The sequence below is a fragment of the Cynoglossus semilaevis genome, chromosome 9 (genome assembly GCF_000523025.1).
Source record: "Cynoglossus semilaevis isolate Cse_v1.0 chromosome 9, Cse_v1.0, whole genome shotgun sequence".
NCBI classification, from domain to species: domain Eukaryota; kingdom Metazoa; phylum Chordata; class Actinopteri; order Pleuronectiformes; family Cynoglossidae; genus Cynoglossus; species Cynoglossus semilaevis.
Genome location: NC_024315.1, coordinates 7,295,774 through 7,312,745, shown reverse-complemented (window position 1 = coordinate 7,312,745; position 16,972 = coordinate 7,295,774). Strand labels below are relative to the sequence as shown.

General features: G+C 40.2%; 2 protein-coding genes and 1 non-coding gene across 4 annotated transcripts in view; 1 reads left to right on the top strand and 2 right to left on the bottom strand.

Moving 5' to 3' along the window:
* usp53b (ubiquitin specific peptidase 53b) overlaps positions 1-10,051 on the bottom strand; it is a 13,979-nt gene extending 3,928 nt beyond the window's left edge. The window contains exons 1-14 of the mRNA XM_017035492.2: positions 9,801-10,051; positions 8,281-8,596; positions 7,898-8,058; positions 6,718-6,810; positions 6,490-6,624; positions 5,977-6,090; positions 5,736-5,818; positions 5,464-5,569; positions 4,637-4,783; positions 4,063-4,212; positions 3,806-3,974; positions 2,665-2,787; positions 1,877-2,597; positions 1,325-1,423 (exon numbers count right to left, since the gene is read on the bottom strand). Of these exons, the coding sequence (XP_016890981.1) occupies positions 1,325-1,423; positions 1,877-2,597; positions 2,665-2,787; positions 3,806-3,974; positions 4,063-4,212; positions 4,637-4,783; positions 5,464-5,569; positions 5,736-5,818; positions 5,977-6,090; positions 6,490-6,624; positions 6,718-6,810; positions 7,898-8,058; positions 8,281-8,320 (2,141 nt within the window). The 5' untranslated portion in view covers positions 8,321-8,596; positions 9,801-10,051. The remainder of the gene's footprint in view (positions 1-1,324; positions 1,424-1,876; positions 2,598-2,664; positions 2,788-3,805; positions 3,975-4,062; positions 4,213-4,636; positions 4,784-5,463; positions 5,570-5,735; positions 5,819-5,976; positions 6,091-6,489; positions 6,625-6,717; positions 6,811-7,897; positions 8,059-8,280; positions 8,597-9,800) is intronic.
* On the top strand, positions 7,188-7,260 carry trnar-ccu (transfer RNA arginine (anticodon CCU)). Its single transcript has one exon. It is a non-coding gene; the product is annotated as a tRNA-Arg (tRNA).
* A 1,420-nt stretch (positions 10,052-11,471) lies between the features above and the next one.
* myoz2b (myozenin 2b) lies at positions 11,472-15,581 on the bottom strand. 2 transcript variants are annotated; one of them, XM_008316877.2, is made up of 6 exons: positions 15,428-15,581; positions 14,365-14,481; positions 13,440-13,606; positions 13,026-13,119; positions 12,116-12,278; positions 11,472-11,985 (listed from the first exon to the last, which is right to left on the bottom strand). In XM_008316877.2, exons 2-6 carry the CDS (start codon positions 14,444-14,446, stop codon positions 11,760-11,762), a joined length of 732 nt encoding a protein of 243 aa, XP_008315099.1. In that variant the 5' UTR covers positions 14,447-14,481; positions 15,428-15,581; the 3' UTR covers positions 11,472-11,759. The 2 variants fall into 2 exon arrangements, with proteins under 2 accessions (XP_008315099.1, XP_008315100.1); XM_008316878.2 differs by having other exon boundaries at positions 14,406-14,481; positions 15,428-15,560.
* Between the last annotated feature and the right edge of the window lie 1,391 nt (positions 15,582-16,972).

Genomic DNA, 16,972 nt, shown 5'->3' with positions numbered 1-16,972 from the left:
CTATGTTGATGTTTACCTGAAAAAAAAAGGAAAATGTTTTTATTTTAACTCCTTCTACTGATTAATGTCCTGCTCGTTTTACATTGTCAACATCTGCTTCAACACCATTATATTATATTATATATATTGTATGGATAAAATAGGAATATGTAGCTCTGGTACTGTGAATAGACCACAGGCCAGGGATATGAAACCTTAAATGTGTAAAAAATATAACATATAACACAGGTATTTTATAGCTGTACTACAAATGCAAAACTATCTGTCGTAAAGAAATTAATTTGAAAACAGAGTTACTCTTTTGAGTCCTCAATATTTGGATTATTATCGTTACACTCGTCTGCAGGCTGTCGTCTGTTTACTGTCTATATGACGAAGAATATAACTGTGTTATGTTACTACAGTAATGTTATTATTACTGTAAACAGATGTAAATGATGCTTCCAATTCCTTTGACTCCAACTACGTACCTCATTAAAGTGAGACCACATCAATTCTGAGTGTTTTCTGTTCATGCTGCAGATTTGGCAGTGAAGCAGACGTCGAACTACAAAAAATCTAACTTTTTAACATCTTAATGTTAGACTAAAATCTTTGAGTTCACATTCATTCTTCTCAGAAATTAAAAATGTAAAGCTCCAACAATCACGGCCCTGCCATGAGTTAAAAAAACGGTTTCTCTCTGTAGCCACAGGGTGGCAGTAGCAGTGTTTCCTCACAGCTGGACGTCTGAGTCTCAGTGAGCTCAGCCTCTGCATCAGTGCAGCTGAAGACTGTGCTGCTGAATTCCTCTCTTTTAAAAATAGATGTGTTATTTTTTTTCTCTCTGCTGTTGCCCTGGAGAGCTCCAGTCGGGGATAAGAGCTTATTCTGGTGGTTGGAAACAGTGACTGCAAACGCACTCACTCTCTACTCAGTATCAAGTGTGTCAGACCTGCACTGTGCTGCAAACAGTGTATGTCTGTGTCCAGCTGTGATCTAGTTTGTTGAGCCTCAGTGGGATTACAGGCCAGATTAGGTAAAGGAGTAAATACCAGTCAGTCTGAGCTCAAAAATCAACCTCACTTTTTAATGTCATTTCACGTATCGGCTGCTTTAATACCAGAGGGCAGTTAAGAAGTTAAATAAAATACACAGTATGATAATCAACAAAATGTTGTATTTTGAACAGTAACATTCTTCTGTTAACATTATGCTATTTTAATATTATAAGCAACGATAATCAACACCACTCAACACCATTTAGTGACGTAAGAGGTTGAAGGCATTTAAGACAATCAATCAATCAATCAATCAATCAATCAATCAATCAAACTTCAACAACAGAAACTCTGTCAAAATGATGTTGTTAAACTTACTGTTGTGTGACGGTGACGATGACATCAAACTTGATTTTGCGTCCCCTCCTTTTTGATGCAGCTGGCTGGAAATAAAAGACTAAAATCACTCAGAGTGGACTGTATTTAACTATGACTAATCAAAGGACGCTACAAAAAAAAGGTTTATATCTGTCATGTTTACAGAAGGATGAAGACCAGATGTTCATGAAGTCGTCCTCAACATTTTCTTTTTACAGTTTGTGCCTGTTAATAATCACCCAATACATAAAAAAATTAAAAATTAATTTAAAAAAAACAGTTCAGTGTTAGGACCAGAAGAAAGTTGCGTCGGATGCGTTTCTTAAAAAGCTGCCCCCTGCAGCACAATAATATTACTGCAATTAAAAGTGAAAAATGAACTGATTTTAGAGAATGTCTGTCGTTTCAGTCAGTCAGTGTCCTGGTCTTCTCTCCACAGTGTGTGAAGATGTCAGTTCTTCCTCAGGCCTAATTTTCAAACCTTAACTTGTGATGCACAAAAGAATCTTTGTTCCTACCTCTGCTGCTGTGTCTCTGGCGTTAACCTGGACTCTTTAGAGGCAAAGCCTTCAACCCCAGGTGAGTCTGGGTTTGTTGAGCCACTGCTGAGTCTATCACTGCTCTCATAGCCAGACTCTGTCCTCTGAATGGTCCAGGTCTCACTGTGCAGCAGCGTCTTTGGACCACCTCTAAGTTTGCTGCACTTCTGCTGGCTGGTCTTACTCTCCGACTCCACTGAGCTGTGGCTCTCCGTCTCGTGCCTCAGCTCGTCCTCGTAAATTGTCATCAAACACTTCTGCCTGCGATCGTCTCTGCTTCGTAGAAATTCTCGATCGCGGCCTCGACTTGGTTCAGGGTGCGTCCTGTCCTGAGTGGAAGGTTTGCTGCGTCGGGGGCTGTCCAGCTGCTGCTGACGCCGCTGCTCCAGTTCGTTGAGTACGTTGTCCACATTTAACACCTCCCTGATGGGTCTCCAACTGGACTTGGATTTATTGTGACTTGAGCAACATTTGTCCCACTGCTCCGGACAGCCGTCCTCATCGGGGTGAGTCGGGGAGGTGTGGCATTTTTGGTTCTGTCCACTGCCCTGCGTGCTGGAGGACTGTCCGTGGAACTCGTGAGACACTCTGCCTGAGTGGTTGAGGAGCTTCTCGGTCCGAGGGTGGTTTTTGATCTTGTGGTCCACGCAGGGCTTCAGTCCGTTCTCTGAAGAAGATGAAGATCCTCCGTCAGCCATCTCTAAAAAAGCCGCCGAGTAACTTTTCAGAAACTTCACATTCTTACTTCTGGAAAATCAGTGCTGTACCTTTGTGTTTCATTGGCTCTGTTTTCCGATGCCCTCTCTCTTTTCTGGACGTTTCCCCTGACCTCTGCAGGTTCTCCAAAAGCGGCTCCTGGACGTTGTTGGCACAGCCGAGAGGATGTTTTCCTGAGAAGAACAGAAGTCACAGAAAAGAACACAGTACTTCAGTGGACTGTGAAGCTGCTCTCTGAGATATAATAGGCCTGGGAACAAAAAAGACAAATCCCATCAAAGTGACATCTAAGTCATCAAGTTAAAAAGACCAGGTCTTTATTATCAAAGCCGAGCTCACCGACTCCACAGAACAATCCAGATGTATTCCTGGACATCAGTTCTGCCTGCGGCTCCTGTGAAACGTGTGGTTTTAAAATACACACAATTCCGTCTGCATGTGCGTGGCTGCAGCACAGAGTAAGCCGTAGTATTATGGATTAATGAGCCCAAAGCTGACTTTTTATGTAGTTCAAATGAAAAGTCTACTCTGGTACGCCACTGGAAGTGCACCTTATGTAAGCGTTGCATGACAAACACGAAGATGTATGTATTCAAATGCAGAAATAATGACATAGCATCTCGGTGGAAAGATTATAGGTACAATTTACAGTAAGTAACGCTAGATCTAAAGTATAAATGCTGTTTAAAAAAGTGACTTACGTTTTTATTTTTTAACCCTGTAAGAATTCTGTCCCATGCCAGTCAACCTGTCCTCTCACCAGACTAATACACAGCCACGCTGATCCATCGTTAGCAGACTGAACAATGCTGACAAACTCCCAGTAGAATTTATTGCTAGCCTCCAAAACGCCTGAGAGACAGAGAGAGTGCATGTGCCTGGCCACAGGAGCGGGGATTAAACAGAGAGCGTGGGCGGTAATCTGTGTGCAGCAGAGTCATCTTCAGATGATGAAGCAGACGAGGAGAATGAATGAGGTGGCGTGAAACTGATCACTGTTGAAATACCACATTTAAAATGTCTATCGCACACAACCACAGAAATGTTCAAAGTGTCAAATATCAAGATATCAAGAGTTTTTAATATACATTTTTGTTCCCCTTTTGATGTTTTTTTTAGTCCTTTAATAAATTCCTGCTTTCAACAATTCCAGGTCCATATAAAACAGACAGACAATCAGTGCTGTCCTACCTGTGACATCAACAATGACTTGTCCTTTGTACCGGGGACACATCGTGGTCTGTCTCAGTGCATCTTCACTGGACACCGCACTTCCCTCAGGATTGGTGTAAAATAAAAGCAGAGGCTGAAAATGTCCTCTGACGCACTTCGAAGCGACGTCCTTCCATTTGGACCCGATCTGGGAGGAAGAGAGGTGTGATTTAGGAGCTGGTGAAAGGCAGTGGATGTTTTGATCCAAAAGAGGGATTAAATGTAAAGTTCCTGACCTCCTTTACAGTGGCATCATCAAAAAACATCCATTTGGAAGATTTGGTGTGATAGGCAAAAGCTGAGTAATGTTTACTGGAAAAGCAGATCATCCCAACCAGATGAAGCTCAGTGCGTTTGGCATTTTCATCAGTGACGCGGTTGAAAAGCTGAAGGAGAAGAAATTAAAGTTTGATCTTTGAATATACCACTCTGACAGACTCTAAATCCTGAGGAGGGACAACGTATGTGTCAGGTATTTACAAGGGATGTCCGATAATATCGGCCGACTTATATTAGCATAATTATGTGATCTGCAAGAATTGTTATCGTTTTTTTCTCCGACAATGAAAACCTGATAACACAGTGCTTGTCTTTGTCTTTCTGTTCTGGCAATAGACAACCCTGTCATTTTCAAATGTTGATTTATCTAGACTAAATTAAGATTAATCATCCTCGATTACCATCAGATGATTAACTAATCAGACTAAACATTTTATTCATTTGACAGTCCTATGGAAAAGCTTGTATGTAAATGTAACTTCCTTCCTCCATCTAACTAACAGCCACTCAGAGAGTTTCGTTTCAACTCACCCCACACAGGTTCAACCGTGGGCCGAGTGACCGTATGACATCATCGGTCAGGTCAGACTGCTCAGAGTCCCACACAAAACCAATAGTAACAATCTCTGGACAGTTCATGAGCACACGCCGGATCTTGATGCTCTGACCACAGTCACTCTGAGTTGATGTGGAGAAACACATGGAGAATCACAAACACAATGAATGTCTCGACACAAGAGGAAACTGCCGTCTGTTTACCGTTTACCCTACATATAAGAAACGTACGTAAGGAATTGATTTTGTCATGGTATAAAAATGCACTGATGTACTCATGACATACAGCACAACAGGAACATTTTTTTTTTTATAAAAATGCACTGATGTACTCATGACAAACAGCACAACAGGAACAAACAAACTACGGTGTGTTTAGATATTGTTGCTTCATGTTGCTTCATCTTCTTTGCAAAATTATTTCATTTTTAAACGTGTCCTTCTGTAAATGCATTTACACGTTTACATCTGCATCATTTATCAAAAAGGCAGTTTTGGATACTGCAGGTTTTTACAGGGCTTTAATTCACTCCTCTAATAAACAGAGAAGTGAAGACAGTGGCAGGAGTTACAGTAAAAAAAAGAAAAAACAGTAGATAAGCTCGGTGCTATTTATATCTATCACTCGTCTGGCACCGTCTACTTCTGGCTGCTTCAAGTGCAATGTCACAGAGGCACAGAGTAGCAGGTTCACTCTGCAGGCTGTAGTTACTAAACTCAGGCTTTGTTTTTTCTTTTTACTCTTTTATTCCTTTGAGAATAAAAAATAATTTAATCACAGTGAACAACAATCAACGACATACCGGGCAACTTCGCAGGTCACCTGTGTTGTTTGCTGCCTGCAGCAGTTCTCCAAACATGTCCGACCTGAGTCGCTCGTTTTTAGCCAGGATACGCTCTACCTGTTGGCTGTTCAAAAACATAAAGAATAACAACCTGAAACATTTTTGTGCATGTTTTTTTTCCTTTTGATTTATTTGTTTGTTTTTGTTAGTCTAATCTTAAGAAGATAATACAAAGCTGATCTGCTATCTGTGAAAAGAACATTTACTGGATATGTGGCTGATGTTCTCACCATAAAGCAGTGGTTGAGACATAGTGGACAAATTCTGTAAATGGGTGTGGATCAGAAAATGCACCACAACAGCGACACACAAACTGAAAAAGAACAGAAACAATATTTCAAAATTAAAGCAATTTTTACACCAAAATGTCATCCTGAATGAGCCAACTACAGCCACTGTCTAACTATTATGGGTACTCATCTTGGACAAACTGCAGTAAAACCAATCTTTAAAACTACTCAGCTCACTTACCTGCTCATAAAGCGTCATTGCAAACTTCTGGTGCGTGATACAGGATTTGGACGAACAGCCGTCGGTCACTGTGTCCGACACTATGTGTAAATGTATTCGCTCCAGAATGTTTTCCTAACAGAGAAAAAAAAATTGACACTGTTAATGGACTCAATAATTAACAGACTTAATTAGAGAAGACACATCAAAACATACAAAGGTGCTGTTAAAATTAGCCAATCACAGTCTCTGCTTTAACATAGCATGAAATAAAAGACAAAAGATGTGAAAAAAAGTAGAATGTTTAGATACGTCTATTTTACTATAAACTGTTTGCTATTTTCTTATTTAAATTTTTTTTTTCAATTTTGTGTTTTATATTTTAATAATACTTTATCATGTCACACACATACCCACTTCTTCTTATATCGACCTAAATGATAAAAGATGATGACTTTGAGTCTGACTCAGGGGAAACCGTGTCGATAAAATTTTATACAGCAATTTTGTGGAATGGTTTTAGTGTCAACGTACAAAGCACTCAGCAGCATCGTCCATCAGGCCCAGCTGAAAACGCTGCTCATCCTTAAAGGTTTCAGCCAGGGCGTTACGCAGGCTGTCAGAGGGCAGTACACGCTCCCTACTCTGTTGAAACTGGCTGAATATACTCTGAAAAAAAAACAATAAATATCAATAAAAAAAAAAGCGACAACATTCAGAAAGCACAAACCGACTCCAGTTAACAGAGGTGAAACCACAGACCTTTAACGCACAGAAAATGCAGGCGTCGCCCAGGCAGAAGTGACCGGAGAGCTGCCTGAAACTTCTCCTGAAAATGTCCAGCTGCCACAGCACCTGCCAAGAATTCACAACAGTAGCTGCTGAAACCAGGAAACCGTTTATTTAAAGGTTTGGAAGATCAAACAGTGGAAACAGGTCATTATGATGTTGATTTCAACCGTCAAGTAAATACTTCAGGGAGTAGAACCACGAGCAATGCTGCTGAAACAACTGAAGATGAGTGAAAGAAAATGTCTGCTCCTAGTTAATGACGTGAGTATGAGATTAATTAAATGAGCTACAATACTGCCATCTAGTGACTGCTAAAACATATACAGCCGTTTATCCCCAAAACTATTTTTAGAGCACACATCTTTTGGATCTTTTGGACCCAAGCATTTTGTTATCGGGTTTTAATGATCGACTAAAACACAGTTAGCCTGCAGTAAAAAGCCCCAGTGGCCTAATGGATAAGGCACTGGCCTCCTAAGCCAGGGATTGTGGGTTCGAGTCCCATCTGGGGTGGAATACATGTCAGATTTTCTTGCTGTGATCACATTTTCACAGGTAGGAAGATGAAAAGTACCAGAAAAAAGTGTCCATCTAGATTTAATGGATGAAGCGTCGTCAATCTAGATCACATGTGTAAATAATAAATATATAATTAATCGCAGAAACATGTATTAATACCTCAGCTATGAAGTCTTATAGTCACTACCAGCTCTTCAAAGGAAAACTGTATCGCTGACGTGGCCCCCCCAGGTGAAATTAAGTTTGACACCCCCTAATCTAGATAATCAATTCAGCCTGGTACATTACATTTCAACAGCCTGTTTATAAAGTTGATAATGTCAGTGTGTTTGTGTGAGGGCAAGTGAGATATTAATGAATAATTTTACATCATTAAATCACAGCTGGAGATGTTAGAATGTGATAATGTTTATTACCATAGACACTGAGCTGATGTCACTGTGTTTACTGACATACTGACATGCTCATAGTCAGGTGACTTTCAAATAAATTAAGATTGTTTTTGTTTTTTTTTCCAAAACAAAATTAAGTTTTTCAGATTCATTGGAGTGTATATGTGTGTACACGTGTTTGTGTGGTGACATCAGTCGTTTAAGGCTCCGTAACAACGTGTCCGTAAAATCTCACTGACCTGCACTGCACTGTTTAAAAAGCAGCTGTTCTGTCCAGGCTCATTCAGCAGGCCTTTAGAGAGTGCCAGAGACAGCATGCTCCCAGGCTGGTAGGACTTCTGCAGACCTCCGCCAGGTTTTTTGAACATCTTCACCCATGCTGTTGAGTTGGAACCTGCAGCTAAAAGAACATGTTTTTTGAACATCTTCACCCATGCTGTGGAGTTGGAACCTGCAGCTAAAAAAACATCAACAACAATCAACAAAAAGTTGGAACCTGCAGCTAAAAAAACATCGACAACAATCAACAAAAAAATCAGCTATTGGTTTTTTGTTTTGTTTTTTCAATTTAATAAGTAATGAGTAATTCGTTAGAAGATGACAGAGGGAACATGTCGTCTACCTTCTCCAGGGTTGGAGGGAGCTTTGCTACAGTTGGACATGCTGGGAGGTGGAAGCTGCTACGACTGTGTGTTCGTGGGTTTTCTCCATCTCACCGCCACACATCTCCGAAGCAATTGATTGAAAACATGAAGATCAGCCACAGGGGAGCTTCAGCCGTGTGTTACTGGACATTGAACAGCCAACTGAGCGCACTCTGTGGATGAGCGATGAAAAATGGTGGCTCACAGCTGCGCACACACGCACACACACCGGTCTGCACCACGATGCACAAACTGCAGAAGAATGGATCAAAGAGCTGGAGCTATTTCCTGCATCTGAAAAAAAAACAAAAAACAAAAAAAACACAAGTTCAGAGCAAAGCATTTCTGAGGAAGGCTGCTGAATAAAGAAAATATAAACTAAAAATAACACTGTTTGAACCACATTCTCACACTGTACCCTGAGAAACAGCCTCGGATTAGGAAAATTGATTAAATAAATTAGCACATGCTAAACAGAGAATAATATTTTTTTTTAAAAAGTGCATTTTTATTTATTTTTGACTTTATAAGGTAGTACTGCACATGTATGTATGTGATTTTACATTACATTATTATATCATTTTTAGAATTATTTATATAGTGTTTTATTTTATTCAATTTCAGCTGTTCTTATTCTACTCTGGTACATTCCACTGTGTGAATTTCTCATTATTTACGAGTGCATGCATTCAACAGAGCAGGTCTGTTCACACCTGAAACTGAAGCTTTGTGGACTCTGCTCTCTGCTTTTTTGAAATAATTTTGTTATAAGTAAATAAAGAATAATTTGGTTATATTGTCCTCAATTTCATCGAACCGCCCCCTTTCCCAGGACATAGACAATAAAACCCCTTTTATTACACTATTTATAAGCGAAGTTCGCCTTTATATTACATAAAACAAAGCTTAGAGTCATAAAGACGAGCAGCATTGGTAAATTGTTCGAAAGCTGTTAATTTATATGCGACATTACATGTAAACATGACATGTCATCACCTCGTTAGGCTTTAAAAGAAAACAAATGTTGACGTTTCAGTGACTGAATCTCACTCATTTACAGACACAGTGCTTCTATTCCACTGTTTTTTTTTATCTTTAAGCATTATACATTGAAAATATAAATGTAAGTTGACGTGTGTGTTCATGCAGAAAGTCCTGACACCACATGATTCATCCTATGGTGTAACAACGACCATCACTGCCGTGTCAGGTTCAGGGACAGGACATAAATCGTTTATTGAAGCGGTGTTTTATAACCAGCCTGTGTTTTTCTGTTTTCTGCCTGAAGCCAAACAAACAAGACCACAGCAGCAGCAGCAGCAGCAGCAGCAGCAGGCGGGCACTCTGCCAGTCACTGCCTCCTCCCCTCCACCACTCAACTCTATGTATATAAATATGTACATATATACATACACACACGGGAGGGAGGGGGGGCAGCTACTGTAGCATAAAAATGCCGCAACTTACATCCAGGCAGTGGGAGAACAAACGCACTCACCTCCATTCACCACTCCTCCTCCACGAAGGCGTTGAAAATGTCACCAGTTCTCGGTCGGAACCTGCAGTAAAAGTGTCTAAAAATGACTGCAGATCCGTCCCGACTCACGCAACGCACTCTCTGCTCCAGTGCAGCATTGGCCAACCTGTCCGAGCAGCAGCCGTTAGCCCTGTAGGGTCAGTGCACGATGCCGCACACAGCAGGACGGGACGTTGTTGTTGTTGTTGTTGATGTTGCTCCTGCTGCTGTTGGTGTTGTTGTTGTTGATGTTGCTCCTGCTGTTGCTGCTGTTGGGTTGACAAAACGGTCCGTTTCAGTGCGGGACAGGCTGACTGCTGCTGCTGCTGCTGGCCTGTGCCTGAACGTCCGACCGGGATTAGTGATGTTTCAAGACTTGAGAGGTCAAACTCCGCCCCTAGTGTCGCCTCCGGTGCACTGCCGGTGTGCTGCAGTCCTCTGTTCCCGTGTGGCTCCAACTGAGCGCTGGCAGAAGGTCAGGCTTCCAACTTGTCACGGCGATGATGGGAAAAGGACGTCACGTGACTGCGCTGGTTTCATAATCACTGCAGCCAGGGACTGAGAGCCTGCCTGTGTTTGGTAAATGTCGAGCAGTGTGACAGAACACTGTGTCATGTCTGCCTTTGTTTGGTGTTAGCAAACTGCAAAATGAGCACAAATGTGCCGCCCCGTGTTTGTAAACACAGAGCAAGTAGTTCCTCCACATCCCCTGAAGGGGGAGCTATAAAAGCAGGTCGTGTGCTCTAAATCATCAGCTGGGTGAAACCACATTAATTCTTATCCCTGTTACTACATCAAATTATTAACATTTTACACCGGAATAGGCACAAATATTTTAGCTTCAGCCACTGATTTTTCATCTACTCAGCAGCCAGAGAGGCACAGTTTGACAGAGTACTGTGTGACACGTTGTCCTTCAGTCTTTCTGATCAGCCTGTTAGTTTCATAATTAACGGCGCAGCACTCTCTCAAACTGCCGGGGGCTGGAGGGAGGGACGCTGCTGTGAGTTCACTAAGTTCAGCTTGTTGCTGCGCCGTTTTCTTGCGTGACACAAGTAAATTCTGTTCTGTGCGGTCGGGGTCTACTGTACCGCACAGGTGCAGTTCGCGACAGACATGTGTCTGTGATTACCACATAATTGTATTTGGTCTCTCTCTAATTGTGACTCGGAATTAGCAGTTGCACCGACGCCTCCCCGAGGACACATAACGGCGTCTTATTTTTGGAGTTTGTTTCATGTCTCTGCTCTCTCGCTTTAGCAGTTAGCGAAGTGTTGTACTTCGACAATGATCCCCCAAATGCTCAAACAAACAAACACAACATAATACAAACTCGGTGAAAGTAATCTTATCTGTTAGGGTAACATCATATGCCGTAAAAATAACAACACTCTTACCTTGAAGGCCCCTTCTTGTTGTCTTTGGTCTGCCTGACAGGAAATGACTTTACTTACCTCATTAAAACTCACCTGCGTTTGTAAAGGATAACACTTTTATTTTCTCTTTTTGAACTTTCTATTATTTTGTTATTATGTTATTTATTTTTAATCTGTCATGTTAATGGCAGTGTCTGATTCCAGGATGACTTGGAAATTTAAACATAATATAATGGACTGAAGGAAACAAACAAATAAACGCACGAGACTCAACCCACTGTGTGTTCCAGTTTTAATGGTTTTTGCCAACTATAAATAAATCATATTCTTTTATTTACATCTTTTCATTTGAACTTCTACAAACTTAACATTTTCATTAGGGTTTGCCGAGACTCTGAGGTTCTTGGGTTACTGTCTGCTTTTTTAAAAATGTTTTCTTGGTGAACTGTTTGTTTACATCTGTGTGGAAGAAACAACTGAAGAATAAAAGCGTGGCATTGGTGGCATGAACATGGTTTCTAACTGGCCGACTCCCTGTCATCACAGCAGGGTATTGTTAAATCGTCTACAGGTCGTCAGACTCTGGGACCTGGGCGGGCTCCAGGACTATGGTGGGTAGGATGAGGTGGGTGCCCTCAGATATCCATCCTTGGGCCGTCCTGTTGAAGGTGGGTCGTTTAATCCCCGGCTCCTGGAGCTCTGGGTATCTGGGTGGATTCAGGTCTATCTCCGAGAGTTTGAAAGTAATTCCCCTCGGAGCTTTGTCAAAGCCCCCGAAGGGGGTGGCAACCCTGCAGTTTGAAACAAAGTGTCAATAAAGAGTGTTCTTAATTTTTTTTAAATTTTCTGCAGTTTGAAACAAAGTGTCAATAAAAAGTGTCAATAAAGTGTTTATCTGTTTATCTGAGACTGTTTTCTCACCGGTTGAAGCACTTGTATTCAGGCAGCTCTTGTCGTGATTCTGGTGTCAGCATATTTAATTTGAGAGTTTCTGCAAGTTCGGGGTCGTGGAGAATGGCCTCCTCCCAGGGAGAGTGATAGCATTTGTGTGTAGCTGTAGTGATTACCTTCTCTGCAGTGACATCTGTGAAGAAGAGATGGTGGCAAACAATAGCATATGACATCTTTTAGTCTAGTTCCCGACCAAGCTCATAACTGCCAAATGTTGCCCAAACCCTAATTTCAGGGTCAATCACGGAGCCGAAAATAAAGACAACAATTCACACTCACATTCACATTGAATAGGATTATGTGCTTATCACAGGCACACTGAGTTGTCCATCATTACAATCTGAGCTCTTAAAATAGCACATAGTTTGAGGGTGCAATCATACAGGAGAGGAAAGGAGAGGAAATGAGAGGAGAGGAGACAGAGACTAGTATGGAAGAGTTACGTCACCAGTTGGCCTTATTTGATTGCTGCTTGATGACATCATTTCAGCATCACCCATGGAACTATTGATTCCCTTTAATGTGTGCATTGCGATCATTACAGGGCAATCCAAACTGGGTTTCAGATTTCCCATTCCTGTGACACCACAGGTGATAATCAAGTGCCATATGAAAGTGTTGCCTCAACACAACATTCACGGTTATTTAATAGAATAAATAACAAATTGCTACATCCAGCAAATAGATAGAAATGTTTGTGCAACAGTGGTATTAATGTCAAATATAGAAAACAACACAAACAATTTGTTTAAAACAACAAACAGCAAAAATAAATGAGTTTGACTCATATTTAACACATTATTTGTGTTTAAAAATCTTTAAATTTTCAAGTCTTGTGAAAGACTGACCACACAAAGAGCCTCAGCAGCAGCATCATTACCTGAAACCTGGTTTTCTGCATTATCCGCCTCTCCACTAGTGGGCGCCTCCACTTTAATTTCAATAGTGTGTGCATTCTCAGCCAAAATGTCATTCTGCAGACAAAAATAAAGCACACACTCGGAATATAGTTTTTGGATAATGTTGTTTCATTGATAGCAGTCACGCACGCACACACACACACATCAACACACACTGATAGACCAGAGCAGCCGCTCAGGAGATCTGCTCTGAGAATGGAGGAGCCACGAGGCACATGTCTCTGTTATCAGTCTGTGTTGTAACACTTCTGTCAAGAACATATTTCCTGATAAATGCGCTTTGCAAACAGCACACACATGCACACACACACCCACTCACACCCACTCACACACACCCAGGATCCAGACAAATAAATCCGTACACTGTGACTTACATTTAGCAGGGTGTTCGCCTCATTCTGGATACTTTCAAACGTGTACTTGTCAGATCTCCTTTGTCGCATTTTAAAAAGTCGTGAACCTCTGTTGGAGAGCAACGACAGCTCCTCCAACATGATGTCTTTAGGAGTGCTCAGCTTCTTCCCCAGGTCCATCTTGTACTCTGTCAAGCAAAACATTTGGGATGCTCAATATTACCACGGCAATTAATCAGCTGATAAATGACTCGAGCTGTGTAAAACTAACTGTATTCATTCACTAATGGGATTATTATTTCAGTTATTTAGTCGCATCCACACAATGTCAATGTAAACTCTGACACAGGAGCATTCATACGTGACATTGACCTTTACTGAATCTCCTCACAGTTAAATACAATTAAAGTAGTTGTTCCTCAGGGCACTGTACTTGGACCTGCTCTTTTTTCCAATCGATTTTTAGCAATAATGTCCACTCAGTTTGAATACTGCCCAGTAAATGAGACAAATACAACTATTATTATTATTATTAATAAAATCCAGTTAATAATTTTATAATTATTAATAATAATAATTCATTATTATTAATGACAATAACAGATCTTGTGATAATGAGTCCAGTCCTGACAATGAGTTTGCATTGACTCCAGTTCTGTCCACCAATAGTGACGGTATGACGGTACACCAGCTGTCACAAAACTTCACAGCTACACAGTTGGCCTCCACACACCCCCTTCACCCTCCCTCCAACTACACACCCATCCAGAAATAGCCATTTGTAAAGGACAACAAGGAAAGGAAAAAAAAAGGAGTTCACGGTATAGAAAATCCTATTCTCTTATTTATGGCAGGTGCTGGAGAGTAGCCATGACATTTTGAACCTAGATCAGAATGGATATTCTCCTGCTGCTGTGTGTATTGTTAGTTGAGCCTATGCTCATACCATTGATGCCATGGACCTCTTGGCAAATGGCAGCTGCGCACCTTTTCTTCTCCACCGCAGGCATGGTACAGAACTGTGACATTGTGGCTTTGGCTGGGCTCGCAGAACTCAGCAGGACTGAAATGATATACAGGACACAGGATGTACATGTGAAGAAATAAGAAATGGAATCACCCCCCTGACACCCGTCCCCTCCTACTACTGTGACCCCACGGAACATCAGAGGCCACTTGTTGACAGGTCGTAGCTACAGTGATCCCTAAACGTCTAAGGTCATTTTCAACCAGTTGTCGAAAGACAAACTGTTAAATCTGTTTTAGTCTCTTCGTGAGAAATATTACAAGACTGGATTTAATGAGACAATATAGTTACATGGACAAAAATTACAGCTTTGCTTTAATTTCTCCTGTTCCAATCACATTCACGTTGATATTTTTAGTCCATAAAGTCAATCTATCTTTACACTCGCATTGACGTTTGAGGATCTTCAGAACGGTAACTGCTCAGCACATCCTGTCTGACTTAAACCCAATTTCTTTCCCGATTCTCGTGCATTATGTAATCCTCTGTTGAGTTTGAATTTAACTGCATGAGATTAATGACCTGGCCAAAGGTCAAGGTGAATATCGAGCTATAAATTGTTGTACTCAACTAATTATAATAATTATTGAATTAATATTACCAACATCAAAACTATGAATATATTGATAATATAAGGTTAACCATGTCTGTTATGATTTACACTTGTGTTTAATATGATCATTTTCTATTAATATATTTTTAAATCACTGTGATGCATTATATTAGGATTAAAAGTATATAAAATTAATATTAAAATGTATTACAATCAGAGTAAAATTACTTTTGTATCACCTGCGGTAGGTTCCTAAAAAGACACCTATCAAACAGAATAAAAAAAAAAATTCAAATCTAAGGATCATTATTTTAGCTTCTTAAAACACTTGACTTCCTTTGAGGTCTAAAATACCATCAACATACTTCAGAGAGCATCTACAGTACTCTGCAGTACTCAGAACAGGCCCGGGGCAACGCGTCTCCGTACCTGCTGTGGTGTCCCTCAGTGTAACCTGTGTCCTGGAGTGGAGACACGGAGACTCACGGGTCGACCTGCACCTCGTAGTCTGTCCGCCCCTGATCTCGACGGGTTGCGTACGCACACTAAAGCCAAACAGTGAGTGTGTCCCTGTGTCTGTTGTCGCTGGAATGCTGCTTACATCAATTGGCTAAATTTAAACCTGCCAAACACTCAGGGCCACACATTCAAACACCACGGGCATGGATGGCAACCTGAGACACAGAGGGATGAACAATACTGACATAGTCCCGCTTTGGCTCTGGGATGGTGCATTGTTTTGGTTTTTTTATACTCATTTGAAATTGTTAAGAGTAGAAGGATACAGTCCTTCTAAAGTGTAGGTTAGCAGGTGTGGTTAGTGAAGTGACAATTCTTTCCAATCGTATTTCTAGAAATACAAAACACATGACAAAAACATGACATTTCCCTCCATTTAACTTAGGTTTTTTTTGGATTAATTAAAGAGTATAGATTTTGGACTTAATAAAAATGTAAAACATTTAGTATTTGGCAGGTTGTGTAGACTTTTGACGTTTCCCTTTAATTGTGACACGGTTGTGAAATGTAAAGTATATTCAACAGGACAACCTGAAATGAAATTTGAAGACAAAATTACATTTTTAAAATATTTAAAATTATTGGAAAAAATGAAACTTGTTTCTTGTTTATCTTTACAAATGATGCTGATTAAACAATACTGAAATCCATAGTAATCAATCATACTGTCATTTAATCAAACTTTAACTCAATTTCAAATGTGCTTCCTCACACTTGAAGTGTTATATAGTGTATATTTACTTGTATTATTTTTTACGTGTTATATAGTGTATATTTACTTGTATGTACTTGTATTTACTTTAATGTAATTTTTTTTATTTGTTGAACAGTGAGGAAGCTGAGCATTTCTAAGACTTTTAGTTTTTTTTTTATTTATTTACTCTGTGGGAAAAATGGTGGAAAACCAGACACTTCAGTAACACAGTGGAAAAATCAATGGCGAAATAACTGAATTATAGTATTATAACAAAACAAACTATAGTTCAATCAAAACACAAAAAAATAACACCAGCCTTCGTGGTCTGAAGAGCAAAACAAATATAAATATTATGTATTAAAAAAATTAAGTGCATATATATATGATATATATGTGATTTTAAACCCCATTTAATACTGATATATAGTTCAAACTAAGATGGCATCAACCATGTGGATATTTAGATGAGCTATAATAGTCACCACACGGGTAAAAATACTGAACTTAAAAAGGATGACAAAGCCACAGTTGACATTTCCCAGAGCCTCAGGTCTCACCACATGCTGTACTGTGTGGAAAAAAAACCCCAACACCACTGAACTTCAAATAATCCTTCAAATACTAACCTCACAAAACACCTAATTCAATCACATACCATTTAAATTTGCCTTAAATTATAGTTTAAGAGGCTCTCTCTCTCCCTCTAACCTGAACACAAAACACACAAATCCTATCAAATTAAATGGTCAACTATAATA

Excerpts from the sequence above, each read along its gene's own strand:
- myoz2b (XM_008316877.2), bottom strand. The coding sequence starts at position 14,446 with ATGTCACAGTTCTGTACCATGCCTGCGGTGGAGAAGAAAAGGTGCGCA. Across the intron at positions 13,607-14,364 it reads AGAGGTCCATGGCATCAATG|AGTACAAGATGGACCTGGGG; the intron begins GTATGAGCATAG and ends TTTGCTTGACAG. Across the intron at positions 12,279-13,025 it reads TGCAGAAAACCAGGTTTCAG|ATGTCACTGCAGAGAAGGTA; the intron begins GTAATGATGCTG and ends TCTTCTTCACAG.